The sequence below is a fragment of the Lagenorhynchus albirostris genome, chromosome 13 (assembly GCF_949774975.1).
Source record: "Lagenorhynchus albirostris chromosome 13, mLagAlb1.1, whole genome shotgun sequence".
Lineage (NCBI taxonomy): Eukaryota > Metazoa > Chordata > Mammalia > Artiodactyla > Delphinidae > Lagenorhynchus > Lagenorhynchus albirostris.
Window position 1 is genome coordinate 65,201,380 of NC_083107.1, and position 23,538 is coordinate 65,224,917.

The 23,538-nt window shown below is 43.6% G+C and overlaps 1 protein-coding gene across 1 annotated transcript in view; it reads left to right on the forward strand.

The window, feature by feature from the left end:
* The first annotated feature begins 2,887 nt into the window (after nt 1-2,887).
* CAPN13 (calpain 13) overlaps nt 2,888-23,538 on the forward strand; it is a 58,260-nt gene continuing 37,609 nt past the window's right edge. Inside the window, 4 exon segments of the mRNA XM_060168965.1 lie at nt 2,888-3,085; nt 15,688-15,766; nt 16,578-16,693; nt 22,267-22,361. Coding sequence (XP_060024948.1) covers nt 2,888-3,085; nt 15,688-15,766; nt 16,578-16,693; nt 22,267-22,361 — 488 coding nt within the window.

A 23,538-nucleotide genomic window follows, 5' to 3' on the forward strand; every position in this document is an offset into this window, starting at 1 on the left:
CCCTGGCCCTCACCCCTGCAGGCCCCTCTGAGCCTGGCCTGTCATTCATAAGAGCAGGTCCTCCTCTTAGAGGGTGTGGGGCTTCTGCACCATCCTTTCATGGCCAAAATGATAAGAATGTTAATTATACTAATAACCACTGTCGACTGACTGCTTTCTGCTTACCAGTCACAGTGCTAAGTATTCGACAAGCATGGTTTTGTCTGAGTCTTCCAACAACTCTATAACATGCATTTTAATGGCATCTCCATTTCACAAAGGAGGGAAGTGAGTCTTAGAAGGGGGATTCCTAAAGTCAGCTGGTGCACTGCCCAGTGGTGGGCAGTGAGGGCCCTGCAGATGAGCCTGGGAACTGATCCCCAATTATAAGGCCCTTTTGCAAGATTCTGATAGAGAAGTCAAGCCAAACTGTTCAGACTCATTTTTACCTGCAGTTAGGAGCTGCTTAATAACAGTCTCATGATTGTAGGTGGGTGGCTTGGCAGTGTTGTATTGACTCCACTATCCCTAAGGATGTGTACAGATGGTGGATCCATGGTTTTCACAACTCTCCCTTATCAGGTGTCATTGCTGTTGTCTTCAATTGGCAGCCAACTTCTGTTAACATTTTCTTGTTCTTGAGCGATACCTTACTGTTATTTCAGCTTTATCACTATTTATGTAGTTTGTTGTAGGTTCTCCTCTTAACCCTACAGGGAGTGGTGAGGTACACTGACGTATTTTCACCTGTTATTTTCCAAGAGCCAGATTGAAGAAATGTATATATCATACTGGGCTAAACCAAAGGAAATTGCTCATATTCAATCACTTTTACCTTAGATTAAACCATATGATACTGACTATATTCAACCATTTTTGACCTATAGAAATGGCAGTTTCATATGGTCCAACCTAATAGTTCAAATATAAATTATTCTTATCTCTTTTGCTAGATAATTGTATGCATCATTCCCTCCAAATATGTGTGTACAGTGATACTTATTGGTGCTATTTTGCCGATGAATTTGTGTTATCTAAATAATTTGCAACATACTACTATTATATGTTAACCGTAAGAAAATTATGTTATTTTTTTAAGTTTGCATATTTTTTCTGTGATCCAAGATCCTGATTGTAAGCTCATATTCTTTCTTTATGAGTTGTTCTTTCATGTTCCTCTCCAGTTCTTTATCATTACCTGATTCCTTTTTCGCTGTGAAGTGGTTGTGGATAGGACATACGAACCTTCCGGTCTTTTGTGTCACCTTTATAGACCCTGGTCAAAGAAGATTGAAAAGCACAACTTTATGGGCTAAAGAGGTTTTTCAAGTCCCACAGCTAGTAAGTGTGGATTAGGATTCAGATCCAAGCCAGCTTGCCTTGCAGATGGAGGATGTGATGCATGTTTTGGTAAATGGCATCAATTACACCCCAGTGGCTTCCTGGACAAGAAAACCCAGGCTACCTTGACTGCTCTTTAGAGAAATTAGGACGCCAACATTTACTGAGTGGCTGCTGTTTGCCAGTCACTCTGTTCAGTCTGTTAGGTCCAATGTCATTTAATACAGCAATAAACCCTCTGAGATTGGTATCATTAATCCATACAGGTGGAGAGATAGGTTCACGGGCTTGAATACTAACGTACTATTGCAGAACCGGTAGGTAGGTGGTGAGAGCAGAGAGCAAACTTCAAAGCTCATTTGATTGTTCACTGCACTGCCTCTTCTTCCTCCCCCACATCCTCAGCCTCCCGCCCCTATATTCATCATCGGATCCTATGGGTTCGACCTAAAAAATGACTCTGGAATCTGTCTCTCCACCATCTTCACTACCACTGCTCTACCACTGTCTCTCCCGTGGACAAATACGCAGCAGCCTCCGAGCCTCTGCCCCGTCTCAGACCCTCCCCATCCTGCTGTATGGCCTCCAACTTGCTCCACGATCCCATACACAGATCGCAGCCTCCAAGCCTCTGCCCCGTCTCAGACCCTTCCCATCCCGCTGTATGGCCTCCAACTTGCTCCACGATCCCATACACAGATCTGACCATAAGCCACCTCTCCAGTGGCCCTGCAGTGCTTGCAGGGCATAACACGAAAGCAGTCCAGTTTTCCAACCTACCTTCCTGGCCTTGTCTGCCAAAACTCTCTACTCCCAACCCTCACTCCACTGCCTCTCCAGCCCCTCCCACCCCCTCTAACACCCATGACTTCTCCAATCCAGTTCCTGGTCCTCCATGCAGTTGCTACTCAGGGCACCTGAAGGGACTTTTTTTTTTTTTTTTTCTTAACCTACCTGCCAGTTCTCCACCTGGCAAATTCTTCTTCCCTCAAGGCCAATTCCAACGTCAGTGCTTGTGGGAGAACCACCCCAGACTCTCCTTGGCAGTTCCTAGCTTCTCCTCTTTATATCCATCCACAGGACTCTGTACACATTTTTAATTAGACAGTTTCTGTTGAATGAGAGCTTGTTGTTGAAATGTCTAATCTATTTTTCCCACTTGATAATGAGCCCCCAGGGGATAAAGATCGTGTCATATTTATCTTTGGATTGCCGGCATTCAGAAAAGTGCTTGGTGTAAAGTCAGCACTCAATAAATGTTCATTCATGTATGAATAGTCTCTCACGCACGGAAGAGCATCCTGAGAAGCTGTTCAGTACAGCAGCCTGAAAACTGAACTAGAAGGAAGGATGCTGGGATTGTAGTCCGGGCTCACCTACCAACTGGCTGTGTCACCAGGGATAGCACTGATCTGGGTCTCAGTCTCCTCACTTGTAAAAGTGGGGGACATCTGAGTGCCTTTCAAGGGTTCACATCTAATGACGCAAAGGACTTGACGGCTTACCCCTAAAAATATCTTTTTTCTCACTGAAAGGGAAAGACCTTATACCTCTTCCAAGAAGAGTCATGGCGCACAACCAGGAGCTTCTAGCCAAGACCCCCATCATCAAGTTCAGGCAACAGGACTTTTACTCCTTGCGGGATTATTGCCTAAACAGAGGGCTGCTGTGTGAGGATGAGACATTCCCTGCTGAGACTTATTCCATAGGTCTACAGCTGCTCAAGGGAAAAAACCTCTCCAGCCTAAGCTGGATGCGGCCAAAGGTAAGTGAACCTCCTCTCTAGGGACGCGCCCAGCTCCTGGACCCTCTGACATACTGCCTCCCATGGTGCCTCCCCCTGAAATGAGGGGCCTGAGACCTGGTTTTCAGGGCTGGCCCAACTCAAACTGGAAGGAGACTGAAGTTCATCTGGTCCCTCAGCTACAGAGTTGTATCCACAGTGGGATGGAATGACCCTGTACCAGGAAGCAGGACCCCAGTTCTAAGACAGCATGTCACTAGATTACATGCCTCAGGATTCCCACATAAAAAATGGGAACGCATGGGTAGGAGGACTGTAGTAGCAGCTGTGGGGTCTCTTCAGTCTCCGTAAATGAGCGCCTCTGTCAGTCTTCATCATTCTTTAATCTGTCAGGTATCACTGTCTTTATCTTTTTTCTCTCCTTATTAGAATTTACTCAAAGGGAAGATAACATGTCAGTCACTTATATAATAGGATGAATTTCAGCAGTTGCCTTGCCTCTGTCGTGTATATTTGTATTTTCAATCTTGTAAAGGCTGATCACCTATGAAAGAGTTGTGAACATCAGCTGTAGAATTAGGGAGGTATTTCATGGCAATGTTCAAACCCCCCGACTCCCCCACCCCAGTAGACGACCACTAACTCCACCTTGAAGCCCGGTGAGCCCTGTTGGTTTTTTCTAGAACTATCTCAGTTTCAAGGCATGAAGCTCCAAGGGAAATTTCTCAGCCCACTGGACATTCTCATAATATCATTTTCATGGACGCAAAGGACCTGGCTAAGGGCCACTTTGAGGGCCCTGATGCTCAAACCTCCTGTTCATGCTTCCAAAAGCAGCCAGCAGAACCTAGAATAAGAGGAGAGAATCTAATGTCTAGTAAGCTGATGATTATGATTTCAGCAAGCATTACTGAATGCGACTGAAATGCCAAGCACTCTGTGCAACACACTCAATAAAGCCAGGTTAGGTTATACAGAATAGGTATTTTCTGATGACAGAGAACAAGACGGAAACTCTAGAGGTAACAACTCCTGTCCTAACTCAGGACCAATTTGTAGCTTTGGGGAAGGGGAGGGTGAGTGGGGATCAGGTGGGGCTTAGGATGCTACTTCGTTAAGATGGGGGTGCTTCAAGCTTCTAGAATCCATCTTACCATCCAGAGACAGTAAGTCCCCAACAATGACTCCCTACTTGTGGACTTCACTTCTAAGGAGAGCTGAGCAGAGAACTCTGTTTAGAGCTTGGAAGGATTATATTTTTCTCCCTTTGTTATTTTCAGATGAGGTTCTTTTAGAATGTTTTTTTTTTTCACAAGGTACTGAGCAATAGATGTGAGACCATATTTATAGTGTTAAAGAATTTATAACATTTTTATTTAGAAAGGGTTGAGAGTTTTTTATTATCTAATTCCAGCAACATCTCAAACTGTGATGTCTTTTGAGGTCCAGGAGAAACTGAGGCAAACAGAAATGAAATGACTCACACAGAATCATTCCAGGAACCCAAAACAGAGGCAGCCAGGGGCCAGATACTTTTTACTCCCGTTCTTCTTTTACCCATCCAAAGGCTCTACCAGGGGGTCATTTTTCATTCCAACATTTCTTGTATAATGTATATGTGGATATGTCATATCTCTTTGTATCCCTTATCACAACTGTCAGCACTTACGCTTGTATAGTATTTTCCAGAGCTTTCCATGTGTCTTCTCTTACTTTGTCTCATGTTCTTTCCCAGTTTTATGAGAGAATAGGTTCAGACAGGTGATGTGACTTGCACAATGTGACACAGTTAGTGAGGGAAAGAGCCAGGATTTAAACTAAAGTTTCTGACTCCACATATGGTACTATTCCTCACATAGGATTGTGTGCCCCACAGGATTCTGTTAGGATTTGGGTGAATGAATAAGTGAGCGAATGAATGATTATGTCCACAGGCACCTGAAATGGGTTTCAAGCTCTACATGTATAATAGAGAATTCTTGAGTTGACCTGTTTTCCAAGGAAGATGGTGGAGGAGAAAGCTGATGTACTCACCCCTTAAACATGGTGACGTCCTCAACTGCCACAGCTCACAGCTGCGACTGAAAAGAGCCTTGAAGGAGAAGCTCCAGCCAGCATGGAGCAATCCTACCTGTAATGGCCAACACTTAGATCGTGCTGACCACATGGCAGGCCTGGCTTTAGGTGCTTTGACTCACTGAATCCTCATAATAACTCTATGAGGAGGTACAATTATTAGCCCCATTTTACAGTTGAGAAACAGAAACAGAGAATTAAGTGACCGGCCTAAAGTGTTAGAGCTGGGATTTGAGCCCTGGAGTCTGGCTCTGAGACATATTCCTAACACCACAACTGTATCGCCTCCTGTAAGCCTTCATCATAAGCTCGTGATGTATTTTAGGCTCCTGTTTGCTGCTCATAATACCTTGTGCACCGATAGAATCTCCTACTTTGTCTGGGTAACAGAATCAATCCCTGTCTATCTTCTGCCCTTCTTTCCATTTTTATAGGTGAAAAGAATGAGGATAAAAATGGTACCAGTACCTAACAAGATTATTTTAAGGAATGAATGAAGACAATACTTAGAACATTGTCTAGCACATTGTAAGCACTTACTAAACACTAGCTATTGTTACTATGACTAATTTGGGAGGGACGGCATAGAGTAGCAGCCACAGGGACCATCCTCTGGGATTTCTTGGGCTTTCACTGTCCAGTCATCTCAGCTTCAGTCTTCAGCCATTTTCAGCAAACACTTTTAAGGAGAAATGTGGGTCAGAGGAAACCATTTGGGGAAGCCAGGGTAGCCTGGCAGGGAGCATGCGTAGTGCCTTTCTTCTCACATTTTCTTGCCTATCACTATTAGAAGGTTGCCTCCCAATCTAAAGCTTGCTCAGTGCCTAACCAGAGGCCTGACTGGCATCCCCTAAACTTCAGTTATATAATGGCTGAGGTGGCAGCAAGGCTCCTTAGGCCATGTCTGCATTCTAGGCTTTTCTAGGTAATGGGAAAGCTTCATACTCTAGGCGACTGTTAAACCATCATGGGTATCATTCTACCTCGCGTACTCATCTAGGCTAGGTAGGTTCAACTACAGTGCAAGAGTCAGGGGCATGAAACTAGGCTCAGCTTTCTACGCCTCATGAAGAAGAAAAGTTGCTTCGCATCCCATAGTTCATGTTCTCTCTCTCTCTCTCCTTTCGCCTACCTCTTCCTTCTTCTTGTCTTCCCTCTCTCTAACAAGTAACCCTAATCCATTTTGCTGCTGTAGAAGCTCCTTCTGTTGCCTCCTTCAGCTTTTCTGGGTTTGAGGAATTGGTAACCCACTCCCCACACCCTCCCCTCCCCCCACCAGCAGGCAGTCAGGTTCTGTAAATGCCTGTGACTGTGCCTGGAGCAAATGGCACTGAAAGGATCCAACTCCTCATCCTCCTCAATGTTTCCTGCAACACCAGCCTCAGCAGGAGACAACGCTGAGAATTACACCTGTACCTGGAGACTCTGCATGATATTTCCCCGAACTGAATTTGGCACTTAGGGTCACTTTCTTCTAAACATTTTATTTCATGAATAATAACAAATTCCATTTATCAAGCATGTACCTATGCTGGGTATTAATCTAAGCACTTTACATACAACATTTCATTTAATTACCATAACAGGCCTATGAGATAGATAATATTATCCTCGTTCAGTAGATCAGCACTGTCCAATAGAACTTTCTGCAATGATGGAAATGTCCTTTCTGCCAATACAGTAGCCACTAGTGACACGTTGGTATTGAGCAATTGAAATGGGCTAGTGTGACTGAGGTATTGCAGATTTGATTTAATTTAATTTAATTTTATTTTATTTAATTTTATTTAAATGTAAGTCGCCAATATGGCTTGTGGCTACCATATTGGAAGACACAGAATTGTAGACGTAGATCTTCACAGCAGAGTTGCCACTGCGTCAGACGGAGGAATTGAAATTTCATCTTTGTCCCCATTCTTTAGTGAAAAACATGTTCATTTCTCAACTGAAGAATGGGCTGGGGGCCCAAAACATGTTCAGGACTCAGCACCCAGCCCCACTGTGGATTTTGGCCTGTGGCCATCCCAGAATGAAGTGTTGCCTACCCAGACACCAACGTTCATCTGCCAAGTAGCCAGAGCAGAGTTTCCGAAAGGATCATTTGCTATAAATGATTCACCTTGGTTTCAGCATGAGTTATTCCGGAAAGGAAGGGGTTAACAAAGTGGCGCTCTGAATGTAGGCTGTGAAGGCAACAGGTAGCAGAAGGCGACAGAAGGAGAGCACGCCAACAGCCAATTGCCACGGAGCCAAAGAACTCTGATTCCAGTAAAGCAAAGTTCTCTAGCAAAAATAGAAAAGGGAGTGACGCTGCCACCTGGCGCAGCCTGAATTGTGGCCACCGGCTGAAAGGGCCTGTGTCTGAAGACCAACACGCTAAACCGGGTGTTTCCTCATCCAAGAGCAGCACACCATCTCGGGGAGGGCATGAGGAGCCTTTGACAAGAACACAGGAATCGCTGTCCAAAACATAGGAAGTGATGCTGTGTTGGAAGGGACACCTCCAGAGACAACTGCAGGGGAGTGCCTCGTTTGGTACCACTTCAGGTATGGGTTATGGGTGTGGATGCAGAGGGGAAGAGGGAGGAGGAGAGGGGAGAGGTCGAGATCTCCTACAGGACACAACCAACAGGAGCTATATAGATATATCCTATTGATTTATTTATTATGAGGAATTGGCACACATAATTATGGAGGCTGAGGCGTCCCAAGATCTGCTATGTGCAAGCTGGAGACCCAGGGAAGCAGATGGTGTAGTTTAGTCCATGTGGGAAGACCTGAGGACCAGGGGGGCTATGATGTAATTCCCAGTCCCAGGACAGGAGAAGACCAATGTCCCAGCTCAGCAGTCAGGCTGAGAAGGGGTGAATTCTCCCTTCCTCTGCGTTTTGTTCTGTTCAAGCCCTCAATACATTGGATGATGTCCATCCATATTGGGGAAGGCAATCTTGTTTACTGAGTCCACTGATTCAAATGCTAACGCTCCTTAGAAATAGTGTGTAGCCAAAAATCTGGGTACCCCATGAGCCAGTCAAATTGGCACAGAAAATGAACTATCACAGCTTCCTTCTGTACAAATGATGTTGCAGAAACCTCAAAGGGCCAATCCACCTCACAGAGTCAGAAAACACTGAAGACCCTGCCTGCCAGTGTGGTCCATGGGGAAGGCATTATGGGAGCGGAGTGCCTGGTGCACAGCCTGATTCCTGTGGGACCTAGGATAAATCACTCAACCTCTCTGAACCTGCTCCTTGCCCTGGCTGGGCCTCAGAATCACCTGAGGAGCTGTGTGGATCCTGAACTCTACCTCCATCTGACCTACTAAATCCAGGTCGTGGGGGCGGCCTCCAGCAGTCTCCATGTCTGCGAAGCTCCTGCGTGATTCTGAATCACACTCGGGGTACAGACTGCCCATCACCAGTCTTACCACATTCTCTAACTGCCCTGGTGTGCCCAGCCCACCTAGTGACAGGGGACCTGCCCAGAGCCAGGGGATTTTTATCTACCAACCATCTTGATCTATTTTCTCTGTGGGCCTGGTCTCAGAAAGTCGGCCCGGCAGACTGAAATGCTTCTGGGTATAATTTCTGTCTCCTCCTACCTTTGCTCTTTTTGGATCACCCAGGACCCCTCTAAAGCCCAGAGTGAGGAAGGAACAGGCAGCTCAGGACAGGAGATAAAAAATGCTAGTTTAGTACCTAACTTTTATGCACACAATTCTAGTGTTTGCCCATAAATTTCATGTTGACAATTGATTTTTGATTTGAAATAATTATCCTTTAATTTTCATAAAGTATCTTTCTATTCCTAATTAACTAAAATTTTGGGTTTTTTCATTTTCGATTTTGTTATTTTGGTAAATCAGAGAAAGTTGTGCATTTATCAAATGCCTTCAAGGCATTTATTGGAAAGATAGCAATTGTTTCTCCTTTGGCCCATGTAAATGGTATTTTATACCATTAGATATCCTGATAGGAAACCATCCTGGCATCCTGCATTTCTATGGCAAGCCCTACTTAATGGTAGTGGGTTAGTTGTATAATTTATTGTTGATTCATTTGCCGGGTATTTATTTCAGTATATTTCCGTAAATGAAGTCTGTGATGTGATGTGTGTGTGTGTGTGTGTGTGTGTGTGTGTCTGTGTGTGTGTGTGTGTGTGTTTCTCTCTCTCAGGTTGGGCATCCAGGCTGTGCTGACTTCTTAAAATAACCGGTTGCAGGATTCTTTCTTTTTTAAAACACAAACTGTAAGCGACACAGGAATTATTTTCTAAAAGTTTGAGAGAATTCAGTAAGAAAATTTTGAGCTTAGAAGCCTTGACAGAGATAATAGGGAGATATTCTTTGATCATTTAAAAATACTGTTTCAAGGTTATTGATTTTCAGGTTATTTACCAACTTGGATCATTTTGGCCATGTTAATTCTTGTCAGAAAATCATCAGTATGCTTAAACTGATTAGTATAGAATTTTACATCATGTTTTTATACTGCTAAAACCTCCTTTCTATTTCTAATTTTATTTGGGTTTCTCTAGCATATTAGCCAAAGGTTGGGTCTAAGTAAACCTTCTCCCCAAATACAATGTATTCAATATTTGCGTTACTGATCTTGCTGTGTTTCTATTTTGTAATTCACCAGTTGTTCTGTTTATCATTTCTTTCCACCTATGTTTGTGAGGCTCTTTTGGTCTTTCTAATATCTAAGAGTTGACTGTGTAATCCACGTTTTTATTCTCTCTCGGTTTTTTTTTTTTAACATCTTTATTGGGGTATAATTGCTTTACAATGGTGTGTTAGTTTCTGCTTTATAACAAAGTGAATCAGTTATACATATACATATGTTCCCATATCTCTTCCCTCTTGCGTCTCCCTCCCTCCCTCCCACCCCTCCAGGCGGTCACAAAGCACCGAGCTGATATCCCTGTGCTATGCAGCTGCTTCCCACTAGCTATCTACCTTACGTTTGGTAGTGTATATATGTCCATGCCACTCTCTCGCTTTGTCACAGCTTACCCTTCCCCCTCCCCATATCCTCAAGTCTGTTCTCCAGTAGGTCTGTGTCTTTATTTCTGTCTTACCCCTAGGTTCTTCATGACATTTTTTTTTCTTAAATTCCATATATATGTGTTAGCATATGGTATTTGTCTTTCTGACTTACTTCACTCTGTATGACAGACTCTAGGTCTATCCACCTCATTACAAATAGCTCAATTTTGTTTCTTTTTATGGCTGAGTAATATTCCATAGTATATACGTGCCACATCTTTATCCATTCATCCGATGATGGGCACTTAGGTTGTTTCCATCTCTGGGCTATTGTAAATAGAGCTGCAGTGAACATTTTGGTACATGACTCTTTTTGAATTATGGTTTTCTCAGGGTATATGCCCACTAGTGGGGTTGCTGGGTCATACGGTAGTTCTATTTGTAGTTTTTTAAGGAACCTCCATACTGTTCTCCATAGTGGCTGAACCAATTCACATTCCCACCACCAGTGCAAGAGGGTTCCCTTTTCTCCACACCCTCTCCAGCATTTATTGTTTCTAGATTTTTTGATGATGGCCATTCTGACTGGTGTGAGATGATATCTCATTGTAGTTTTGATTTGCATTTCTCTAATGATTAATGATGTTGAGCATTCTTTCATGTGTTTGTTGGCAGTCTGTATATCTTCTTTGGAGAAACGTCTATTTAGGTCTTCTGCCCATTTCTGGATTGAGTTGTTTGTTTTTTTGTTATTGAGCTGCATGAGCTGCTTGTAAGTTTTGGAGATTAATCCTTTGTCAGTTGCTTCATTTGCAAATATTTTCTCCCATTCTGAGGGTTGTCTTTTGGTCTTGTTTATGGTTTCCTTTGCTGTGCAAAAGCTTTCAAGTTTCATTAGGTCCCATTTGTTTATTTTTGTTTTTATTTCCATTTCTCTAGGAGGTGGGTCAAAAGGATCTTGCTGTGATTTATGTCATAGATTGTTCTGCCTATGTTTTCCTCTAAGAGTTTGATAGTTTCTGGCCTTACATTTAGGTCTTTAATCCATTTTGAGCTTATTTTTGTGTATGGTGTTAGGGAGTGTTTTAATCTCTTACTTTTACATGTACCAGTCCAGTTCTCCCAGCACCACTTATTGAAGAGGCTGTCCTTTCTCCACTGTACATTCCTGCCTCCTTCATCAAAGATAAGGTGACCATATGTGAATGGGTTTATCTCTGGGCTTTCTATCCTGTTCCATTGATCTATATTTCTGTTTTTGTGCCAGTGCCATACTGTCTTGATTACTGTAGCTTTGTAGTATAGTCTGAAGTCCGGGAGCCCGATTCCTCCAGCTCCGTTTTTCGTTCTCAAGATTGCTTTGGCTATTCGGGGTCTTCTGTGTTTCCATACAAATTGCGAAATATTTTGTTCTAGTTCTGTGAAAAATGCCAGTGGTAGTTTGATAGGGATTGCATTGAATCTATAGATTGCTTTGGGTACTAGAGTCATTTTCACAATGTTGATTCTTCCAATCCAAGAACATGGTATATCTCTCCATCTATTTGTATCATCTTTAATTTCTTTCATCAGTGTCTTATAATTTTCTGCATACAGGTCTTTTGTCTCCTTAGGTAGGTTTATTCCTAGATAGTTTATTCTTTTTGTTGCAGTGGTAAATGGGAGTGTTTTCTTGATTTCACTTTCAGATTTTTCATCCTTAGTGTATAGGAATGCCAGAGATTTCCGTGCATTAATTTTGTATCCTGCTACTTTACCAAATTCATTGATTAGCTCTCGTAGTTTTCTGGTAGCATCTTTAGGATTCTCTATGTATAGTATCATGTCATCTGCAAACAGTGACAGCTTTACTTCTTCTTTTACAATTTGGGTTCCTTTTATTTCCTTTTCTTCTCTGATTGCTGTGGCTAAAACTTCCAAAACTATGTTGAATAAGAGTGGTGAGAGTGGGCAACCTTGTCTTGTTTCTGATCTTAGTGGAAATGCTTTCAGTTTTTCACCATTGAGGACGATGTTGGCTGTGGGTTTGTCATATATGGCCTTTATTATGTTGAGGAAAGTTCCCTCTGTGCCTACTTTCTGGAGGATTTTTATCATAAATGGGTGTTGAATTTTGTCGAAAGCTTTCTCTGCATCTATTGAGATGATCATATGGTTTTTCTCCTTCAATTTGTTAATATGGTGTATCACATTGATTGATTTGCGTATATTGAAGAATCCTTGCATTCCTGGAATAAACCCCACTTGATCATGGTGTATGATCCTTTTAATGTGCTGTTGGATTCTGTTTGCTAGTATTTTGTTGAGGATTTTTGCATCTATGTTCATCAGTGATATTGGCCTGTAGTTTTCTTTCTTTGTGACATCCTTGTCGGGTTTTGGTATCAAGGTGATGGTGGCCTCATAGAAGGAATTTGGGAGTGTTCCTCCCTCTGCTATAGTTTGGAAGAGTTTGAGAAGGATAGGTGTTAGCTCTTCTCTAAATGTTTGACAGAATTTGCCTGTGAAGCCGTCTGGTCCTGGGCTTTTGTTTGTTGGAAGATTTTTAATCACAGTTTCAATTTCATTGCTTGTGATTGGTCTGTTCATATTTTCTATTTCTTCCTGATTCAGTCTTGGCAGGTTGTGCATTTCTAAGAATTTGTCCGTTTCTTCCAGGTTGTCCATTTTATTGGCATAGAGTTGCTTGTAGTAATCTCTCATGATCTTTTGTATTTCTGTAGTGTCAGTTGTTACTTCTCCTTTTTCATTTCTAATTCTATTGATTTGAGTCTTCTCCCTTTTTTTCTTGATGTGTATGGCTAATGGTTTATCTATTTTGTTTATCTACTCAAAGAACCACCTTTTAGTTTTATTGATCTTTGCTATTGTTTCCTTCATTTCTTTTTCATTTATTTCTGATCTGATTTTAATGATTTCTTTCCTTCAGCTAACTTTGGGGTTTTTTTGTTCTTCTTTCTCTAATTGCTTTAGGTGCAAGGTTAGGTTGTTTATTCGAGTTGTTTCCTGCTTCTTAAGGTAGGCTTGTATTGCTATAAACTTCCCTCTTAGAACTGCTTTTGCTGCATCCCATAGGTTTTGGGTTGTTGTGTCTCCATTGTCATTTGTTTCTAGGTATTTTTTTATTTCCTCTTTGATTTCTTCATTGATCACTTTGTTATTAAGTAGTGTATTGTTTAGCCTCCATGTGTTTGTATTTTTTACAGATCTTTTTCTGTAATTGATATCTAGTCACATGGCATTGTGGTTGGAAAAGATACTTGATACAATTTCAGTTTTGTTAAATTTACCAAGGCTTGATTTGTGACCCAAGATATGATCTGTCCTAGAGAATGTTCCATGAGCACTTGAGAAAAATGTGTATTCTGTTGTTTTTGGATGGAGTGTCCTATAAATATCAACTAAGTCCATCTTGTTTAATGTATCATTTAAAGCTTGTGTTTCCTTATTCATTTTCATTTTGGATGATCTGTCCATTGGTGAAAGTGGGGTGTTAAAGTCCCCTACTATGAATGTGTTACTGTTGATTTCCCCTTTTATGGCTGTTAGTATTTGCCTTATGTATTGAGGTGCTCCTATGTTGGGTGCATAAATATTTACAATTGTTATATCTTCTTCTTGGATCAATCCCTTGATCATTATGTAGTGTCCTTCTTTGTCTCTTCTAATAGTCCTTATTTTAATGTCTATTTTTTCTGATATGAGAATTGCTACTCCAGCTTTCTTTTGGTTTCCATTTGCATGGAATATCTTTTTCCATCCCCTTACTTTCAGTCTGTATGTGTCTCTAGGTCTGAAGTTGGTCTCTTGTAGACAGCATATGTATGGGTCTTGTTTTTGTATCCATTCAGCTGTCTCTCGTTTTATAAGGAATGCATTTGAGATGCTGGGTTTATCCATGAGTGTGGTCTTCTTAATTTTGCAAATATTACAGAAACAGGGGATCAATATTTATTGAACAGGTCCCTTGTCTGATGCTACACTGAGTATCTCACATCCTTCCTCCTTTGTAAAATGCAGACTCCTGCTTTGCAAGTCTGTCGGGAGACCACCGTGAATGAAGCATCTAGTCCGCGGTGAGGGTTTGGTAACAGCAGCCAGGGCACCAGTGGCTTTCTCATTTGACTCCCACTTTACATATGAAGAAACTGAGGTTCAGCAAAGTAAAGAAAGTTGCTCAAGGTCACCCAGGGAACAATGCAGGCAGGATTCCACACCATGCTCGGTTCAATCACTCTCAGCACACCTACCCCTCCTCTGTCCATCATGGGGGTAAACCAGGAGTAAATGACGAAGAAGCTGCAGCTGTGCTGGGTCTAGAAAGCTGAGCCACACTGTCTTTTTTACCCCATCCAAAAACCTGATGGCCTCCACCCTCTTTTTTAATCCCTGAGTGGAGGATCTCCAGCTAGCCTCCACTGAGACCTTGAGTTCCCTTTTCCAGTAGAAGGTGAGGGGACAGCTAAAGCCACTGAAGTGCCCCAAGTTGCTTTGACACTGGGAGAGTTGCTCCCTCCAGGGCCCTGTGGAGAGCTGCCCTTCCTGCTGGTGTTGGGAGAGACCCCAGGTTCTGAGCAGCCAAGGGTAGGGCATAGGGTCAGCTGGATGCCTCCATCGCAAGGGCCTGAGCCTGAGCGCCCTGCCCTGGCCATCAGAGAGGGCTGGTTATGTGCAGAGAAGATGGTGGGAGGAGGCCTGGTGAGGTGGGCTGGCTGACTTGTTTGCAGACACGCACACCTTTGTTTTCCCCTTGGCTGCTCCACCAGGAAACTGGCCGGCAGTATACGAAGGGCTGACAGGTCTCACAAGATACAGGACTCCACACGTTCATGGCTGTTGAGTAGATGAATCTACTTTGCCACCCTGCTCTCTGGGGACTTATTTGTCAATGTGAAAAGAAATGATACAGGAACAGTTACCAAATTATACAACTCCACACAATGGAAATCCAGGAAGAGATGCACAGAGAGGAAGCTCAGGACAGTCCTGTGGGCTCCTGGTAGCAGGAGAACCTAGAGGCTGCTTGGGGTCTTCCAGAATCCGTCTGTGTGTTAGCCAGGGAGTGGGCAAAGGGCTGAATAATGCACATCCTCTGTCCTGTACAGCACATGGCTGGACTTGAACCTGGAGCTCAGAATGTCTACACTGACTTCTGAGAGATGACGTTTCACAAGGAAAGCGTGGTTATGCTTATAAAAGTTTCCTCTAGTAAATGCATCCTCTTCTTTTTTGGTTGTTTATAAACTCCTAATGAAACAGTGCTGTTGGTACCAGGATGGCTGATCATTTGATGTAAGGATCCTGAGTCCTTATCTCTTGGCACAGATTGCTTATGCATTTATTGCCTATTTGGTCAGTTACATATACACCCTTTTGACATCTGCCTTGCTGTTAGCAATAAAACCTGACGAATGAGGGCAGCTTTCCTACCTCATATTTTAAACACCTGTTTAAAGAAGTAACCTCTACCCCTCAAAGACAAAGAGAGTGATGTCTTGGGTAGCACACTGGGAGACAGAGGAATGAAAGATGCTCATGGCTTTTCTCCCTCTTTTCTAAGGATTTATTGAAGGGTAAATCAGAGCCTCACTTCATCCTGGAAGGTGTGAGCAGTTTCGACATCCAACAGGGGGAGGCAGGTAAGAACTCAACCTCTTCCTTCCCAGCCCTGGATTGACGCAGGCTGCCCAAAGTCAGCCTCAGAGTAGGGGGGGTCAAGAGCAGTGCCCACCCAGACCCCCAGAATGCTGCCCCATCTTCTGAGGAGGCAAGGCTGGCACCCTCGGTGTTGCTGTGGACGGACTGTTCACACCCAGACCCTCAGCCTGGAAGTCGGCTCAGTAGCGGGTGTGCAGAGCCCTTTGGGGAGAGCGATTATCAAAGAAAAGGAGCAAATAGACACAGAGTTTAATCTGAGCACTGAGTAGAGAGAAGCATCAGGGAAGCAAACGTTAATTGAACTTCTGCAAGGCTGTGCTAGATACTTTGTATGTGCTATTTCGGTAAAACCATTACTCCCATCACCACCTCTACCCCCATCACTCCCATCACCACCACCCCCCCATCACTCCCATCACCACCTCCACCCCCATCACTCCCATCCCCACCACCTCCACCTCATCACTACTCCACCCCATCACCACCCCCACCCCATCACTCCCATCACCACCCCATCACCACCTCTACCCCCATCACTCCCATCACCACCACCACCCCATCACCACCTCTACCCCCATCACCCCTTTCACCACTACCACTATCTCCATAACCACTACCATCACCTTCTCTATTTTGCTTGGAACTGAACCCAATGAATCTTTCTTCTGGTTCTCCTCTCTCAGACAGAAAAAAATGCATTATTCAGAAGGAGGTATGCTGACTCTGTGCAGTACATGGGATGGGGCTTCCAGTTGTGTCCAGGCAGCTCTCATGGCTTATGTCCCCTCCCAGGAGATTGCTGGTTCCTGGCAGCACTGGGCTCCTTGACACAGAACCCACAGCATCTGCAGAAGATCCTAATGGACCAAAACTTTTCATACCAATATACAGGGATTTTCCATTTTCCGGTAAGTGTGCTGCTGGGATGCTCCTTAAATGGGATTCTCTGTGAGCACAGGAAGGCGACCGTCGTGAAAGTTCTGTTGGTCTGGCAGCCCGAGATGTGGAAAAGACACTTATGTGTTGTTACTCTGTGTTGGCTCATGATCTGACGACACATAGGGAGGATGAGAGTTAAAATGTTTTCATGTAAATATAAAGAATGGCAGAAACAATCAGCAAAAGAGAAGAGTCATTCATCAAGAACCCTGTACGTCATTGAGATTTTGTCTGTCTATTCCTGTGCCGTATCTGGTTATTTTGCTTACAGTAGTTTTAGAATGAGCTGTAATATCTGGTGGCATAGGTCCTCCTTCATTATTCATTATGCTTGCCCCAAAAATATTTTATCTTGGTGATTCTTGCACATTTATTCTTCTATGAGAATTTTTAAATCATGTGTCTATTTTAAAAAGAAAAGCTGGGCTTCCCTGGTGGCGCAGTGATTGGGAGTCCGCCTGCCGATGCAGGGGACACGGGTTCGTGCCCCAGTCTGAGAGGATCCCACATGCCGCGGAGCGGCTGGGCCCGTGAGCCATGGCCGCTGAGCCTGAGCGTCCGGAGCCTGTGCTCCGCAACGGGAGAGGCCACAACGGTGAGAGGCCCCCGTATCAAAAAAAAAAAGAAAAGAAAAGAAAAGAAAAGCCACTGTGATGCAGAATAGAGCAGCATTAAATTTATGTATTAATTTGGAAAAATCAAACTTTTATTACTGTAGTTATTCCTTTCCAAAAAGACAGTATATCTTTCCATTTATTTGGAACTAGTTTTATGCCCTTCAGTAAAATGTTATAGTTATGTTTTGATATTCATGCTATACCCATCTTGGTAAATGTATTCTCAGATAATTTACAAGTTTGTAGCTAATATGAATGATTTTTCTAACTAGACGTTGCTAAAAAGAGGAAAGCTGTTCCTTGTTTTATATTAAGTTGTATCTAACCGCCTTACCAAATTCTTTTATTAGTTCTAATTTTTTTCTTTAGTAGTGTCTGGATTTTTTTTTAGTTATCTAATATTATCCACAAAGATAATTTTGTCTCTTCTTTTAATATTTATAGAGCTTATTTTGCTCTTTTGCCTTGTTGCATTAATTAGAAGGTTGCAATTTTGAATAAGAGTGACAAGAGCAAAATCCTGCTGTCTCTTGGTTTTAGTGACTTACTTTCCTGGTTTGTCATTCTTTTAATCCACTGTTAGATTAAATTTGCTAAAAATTTTATTCGAATTTTTACATCTGTATCACATGTGGAATTGGCTTCCCATTGTTTGTTGTTTTTACTGTGGAGTTATGCTTGCGTTTTAATATGAACCTATTGAGATTTACTTTGATCTGAAATAATTTGTATAATGGCTGTTAATCATTGATTATCTGTTCTTTAAAAGTAAAATAGGCAATAGTTAAATCGTCTGGACCTATCTCCTTTTTATTTATTTATTTATTTTTGTGGTACGCGGGCCTCCCACCGCTGTGGCCTCTCCCGTTGCAGAGCACAGGCTCCGGACACACAGGCCTAGCGGCCGTGGCTCACGGGCCCAGCCGCTCCGTGGCACGCGGCATCCTCCCAGACCGGGACACGAACCCGTGTCCCCCGCATCGGAAGGCGGACACCCAACCACTGCGCCACCAGGGAAGCCCTTCTATCTCCTTTTTAAATATGATTTCTTAAACTCTTCTGATGTGTTCAATAGCTGTTGATCTGCTTGGGCCTCTTATTTCTTCTAGAGTTAATTCTTGAAATTTATATTTTGCCAAGAGAACCAACTGTTTCTTCTGTAGTTCCAAATTTATTGCACCAAAGTTGCTTATATAATTCTCTGAAAATTTATTTTATTTCTTCTAATTTGTGATTAAGTCAACTTTATTAATCCCTAAACTATATTTTTATTTTTCCTTTTTTTCTTAATCCAGCTCTTCTTAATCCAACCAATCTACTGTATTAGTTTTTGAATGACTCAACTTTCAATTTTCATTGTTCTTTCTATTCTTTTTCTTTTAGGGTTTTGATTTCCATATAATTAATTTCAATTTATTTTTATTAATTCCCATTTACTTTCTCCTGGTCAATTTTATTGGTTTTTTGTTTTCTGAAACTATACACTTAATATTCTTTCTTTTTTTATTCATGATAAAAGATTTAAGACTAAAATTTTCCTTCTCAGATCTTTTCTGTATCCATCAATTTTAATATCAAATGTCTTTTATTAATTTTAAGTTAATATGTTTTTAGCTTTTTTATGATGTTTTTAGTTTTGATTTAGTTTTATAGGGGATCATCTCTTGGTTGTAGAATTTTAGACTTATTAGATGATGATCAGAGTATTCTGATCATCATAAACTCTCACATTTGGGGAAATTATTAAAGTTTTATTCATGGCCAGGTCCACAACAGTTTTTATAGATGCTTCATGGACATATGAGAAGAGTATATATTATCCATGATAATATATCCATGATATATGGAATCAAGCTCCCTGATTTGCAGATTGTGTAATCTGCAATTATCTCTTCTATCTTGGCTTATTTTTTGTCTATTTGATTTGTCATATTCTAAAAGAAGTGAGTTAAAGTTCTTCCCCAAAGTTATAGTTTGGAGGGTTCCTCATGTTCTGGCTTTATACTTTTCCTTCTATATTCTTTGGTGCCCAAATATTTATGTTCTTGCTCTCAGGTTGTTGCAATAAAGCTTACACAATATCCCTCTTTGCTGTATTTAATGCTTCTGAACTTGAATTCCTCTTTATCCGATATTCACTTTGCTACTCCAGCTTCCTGTTACTTACATTTCCCTATTATATCCTTTCACTATCAATTTCATTTTCACTATGTTACCAGTATATTTCTTGTCCAAAGCATATTCAGAACTCATTACTCACCATTGTTTCTTTCAGCCTTCATTTCGTCTTAAGATTTTTGTTCCAATTTCATCCACATTTGGTAGGAGTAGTTCCTTGAATAGTTTTCTCAGATTACATGAGTATTTTTCATTTGCTCTTACTTAAGAACAATATTTTGGTTGGGTTTAGGATTTTTGGATTACATTCCTTTTCCTCAAGAATCTGTAAACATTTCTCCATTGTCTTGTACCTTCCCCAATGTTGCAGAAGAAAAATCCAATGCTAATCTATTCTCTTGACCTTGTATGCAACATATTCTCTCAAATTGCAAGTTTATATGAGGTGATCTCTCTCCTTGGTTCAGAAATTTCTCTAGAAATGTCCAGATGCGTGAATTCCAGGCAAGATTAATCTCGCCTGGAATTCAGTGAGCACTTTCGTTCTGAAGACCTGCCTCCTTTTTCTGCTCAGCTGTTTCCCTCCATTTTTTTCTGGGTGTCCTCCTTTATCCTGTTCTCTCTTCCTGAAGTCCAATTATTTGCATGCTAGGTCTTCTAACAAGCTCCCAGATGATGCTGATGTTGCTGGTCCAAGGGTCATACTGAGGAGTTAGCCAGAGGGTGCAGTGTTTAGCTGTGTCTGGGCTCACCTCAGGGGTGCAAGTGTTGGTGGGGTGACAAACTGAGGACAAACTGAGGCCCAGGCTGGACATGCTTTGCCCTTCTGGGTGGTGAAGATAGTCCCACAGTTCCCCAGAAATAGCTACAAGTGCTGACCTCTGTACATCTCATCATTCTGAGCTTGGGCACTCTTCTCTGGAAAGGGCCCAGTGCCTGGGCAACTTGGATGCTTTGCCCAAAACACTTCTGGTTTCCCTCAGACACTTGGGTACTGGCTCAATGGCACCAGCCAGCTTCTTGAAGGGCGCAGACATTATCCAGGCGCCAGCCCTCCTCACCCAGAGCAGTGAACCAGGAAACACAGATCGGTGACCTCATTCTTGACCACCAGTCAGGCCATTTTCATCCTTTTTGGGAACGATGATCTTATCTGAGGTTCCCTTTGTAGAGGGAGAACAAGTCTGGTCAGCATTACTGGTGTGGGAAGATGTGAGTGAGGGTAGAACCAACAAGAGGATCTCGTTCAAGCCAGGACTCACTCATTCTTTATGGCCTACTGTGTGCCAGGCACTAACCTAAGTGCTGAACGAAAAGCCTGTCGAGAAACAGTTTCAAACCTGTGATCTCACCTTCACACACTCATCTGATCCCATCACAGTAGGAGGTAGCTCTTACTCTTACCACCATTTGACAGATGAGGAAACTGAATCACAGAGAATTAAGTGTCTTATCCAATATCTATTGCTCGGGACAAAAAAACAAAACCAGGACTGGAGCACGGTTCCACTGACTGGATACCACCTACTACACTTTGCTATCCAATTAAACCCCACATCCAGATGGGTCTGTCCTTCTAGTATCCTCCTTCAAGGAGCTAGCGTTAGCTTCCCTGATGCTTCGGACAGGTTTCACGATCTCACTGTAATAGCATCCCTGTTGGCTCCCAGCCTCACCCTCCTGTGCATCTTACTGCAGTCGGGAAGCAGATCCACAGCTGGGGCAACACCAGCTCCAGTGCACTGTCATTAAAGACTGCGAGGACATCTTCTTTGTCTTGTCTCCACTGACATCTCTGTCTTGGTCTCCCTCCCTGCTTCGAAAGTGCATCCTCATCTGTATGCAAAAGCCCAACATCTGGGACATCCGGCTGTGGGCAAGTCTCCCTGTCACCACCGAGCAGATGATGGATTGCATCCACCCAGCTTTACTCCAAGCCCGACTATCGGAGGCTTGCCTGAATCTTGTCAAGACTCAGGCCTGAAGCCAGAAACCCTGTTGCTGATCCAGAGACCAGCAAACCAACTCCAAAAAGCTGGCTTTGTTATGAATTATCCTCATTTGGCAATGCCCCCGGGTGAACCATTAAGAGTTGAATGCTGAAGATTAAACCACTCTGTTTTGGAGAGGAGCATCTGGTTCATTTGCACGCTTAGCAGCAACAGTGCCAGCCCGCTTCATGGCGGCTGCTCTGCTGGCAGAGACAGCTGGACGTGAGGAGAGGAGGGCCAGGGTGAGGCTGTAACTGCTCAGTCCCGAGCAACCTCACCGTTCGGCCCCTAGGCTTCCGCCCCCATTGTCGCCGCCGCATCTGGGATGCCTTCCCTGCGCCTCGCCACCTGCTGGAATCCTGCCTCCTCTCTCAAGCCTTCAGCTCCCTAAAGGCTCTCCTTCCCCATCACAACACTCTATATCTCCCATTCTCCTTTGCTACTCAGCATCTGCTCCCCCTACTGCCATTTTGTAGACGAGATGTACCCGGAGAGTCTTCAGTGCACCTGAATCTCACAAAGGACTTGCCAAAGTGAGGCAGGAGTCAGCCACAAAGTCCAGCTGGAGCCCAAGACTCCTTCCTCCCTGCTGTATTTTCCTTGATTAACTTGATCTGTGACTCACCTGTCAGTGGAGGTGACAGTCCGGTCCCCCGTGCGCCAACCTGGGCTGGGATTTTGGTCTGGATAGACTTCCTTGTTGCACTGTGGTGGTTAAGTGGCAAAGGTGGTTATCTTTTGGCCTGGGTCGGGGGGCCAGCACCTCCCTCCTGCCCCAACTCTACTAAGGCGTATATTCCTCTCTCTCTCCTCCAGTTCTGGCAGTGTGGCCAGTGGGTGGAAGTGGTGATTGACGAGCGCCTACCTGTCCTGAACAGTGAGCACTTCGTTAATCCTCGCAACAAACAAGAGTAAGGATGGGCCCGTCCCTCTGCCCAGGGCCTGGATGCTGGCCCTGCCTGCCCAGCCACTTGCCCCGGCTGACGCTCCCCAGCAGCCGGCGCTAAGACTTTTGGCGGCTCTGCTCAATGCAAGCGATGCCCCTGGGAGCCTCAGAGCCTTTGCCCCCTCGCTGGGCATCCTCTATAAATAATCACTGTGCGCAAGGCTCAGCTGGAGCCAGAGGAGGGCCCCAGAGACACATGGCGGGGGGTGGGCAGGGCAGAGCTGGACAGAGATAGGCACTGACAACGGTATTATTGTAAGGGCTGGTGTACGGGCCCCAATAAAATGTAGTATCATGTTCAAAGTCTGCTGAGAGGGGCAGAGGATAGAGACAGCAGTTCTGACTCACAGAGACTCAGCTGGGACTGCACAGAGGAGGTGGCGTTGAGCGAGGCCTCGAAGGATGGGTAGGATTTCAGAAAAGAGAGAGGAGATATGAGGGGGGTGGTGATTTGAGCAGTGACCCGGGCGGGGGACACTTGGGGACCTGGTGTGGCTGCCGTGAGATTGCATTTATGACTGGGGGGCAGGGCGGGAGCTGTTTATTATTATATGGTCCAAACACCGTGAGTCAGGGGCTACCTTCTGGTGTTAACAAGCTCGAGGACTTATAAACTCCCCAAGTCACCTGTTTCACTTAGACAATTTGGGTTGCTTTTATTCAACAGCTGTGTATGGTGTATTTAATCATAATCCAGGCACTGTGCTGGGCACTGGGAGAGACGCTCACGCTGGCTCAGGCGGGGTGTGCAAGAGTACGTGTGTGTGTGAGAGGTCGCTGTCATCAAGACCCACACAAGTGAGGGACACATCAGAGCTGGAAGCCAATGCTAGGAGACAAAAGGTCGGGCCCACACATTTCAGGAGAAAAATGAATAGTGGGGAGTGTCCTGGAATCAGGTTCGCCAAAGATCTTCCTAACCAATGCCTCATAATGACAAATGGGGAAGCCAAGGCTCGAGAGTGTCCTGGAATCAGGTTCCCCAAAGATCTTCCTAACCAATGCCTCATAATGACAAATGGGGAAGCCAAGGCTCTGAAGAGTGATGTGATGGCAGGTGTAAGCGATTAACCTGAGTCTACTGAGGTTTTTGGTCGTCTGATCAAGTGACGTCATTTGGCAAGACCGAAGACCCCGCCCCA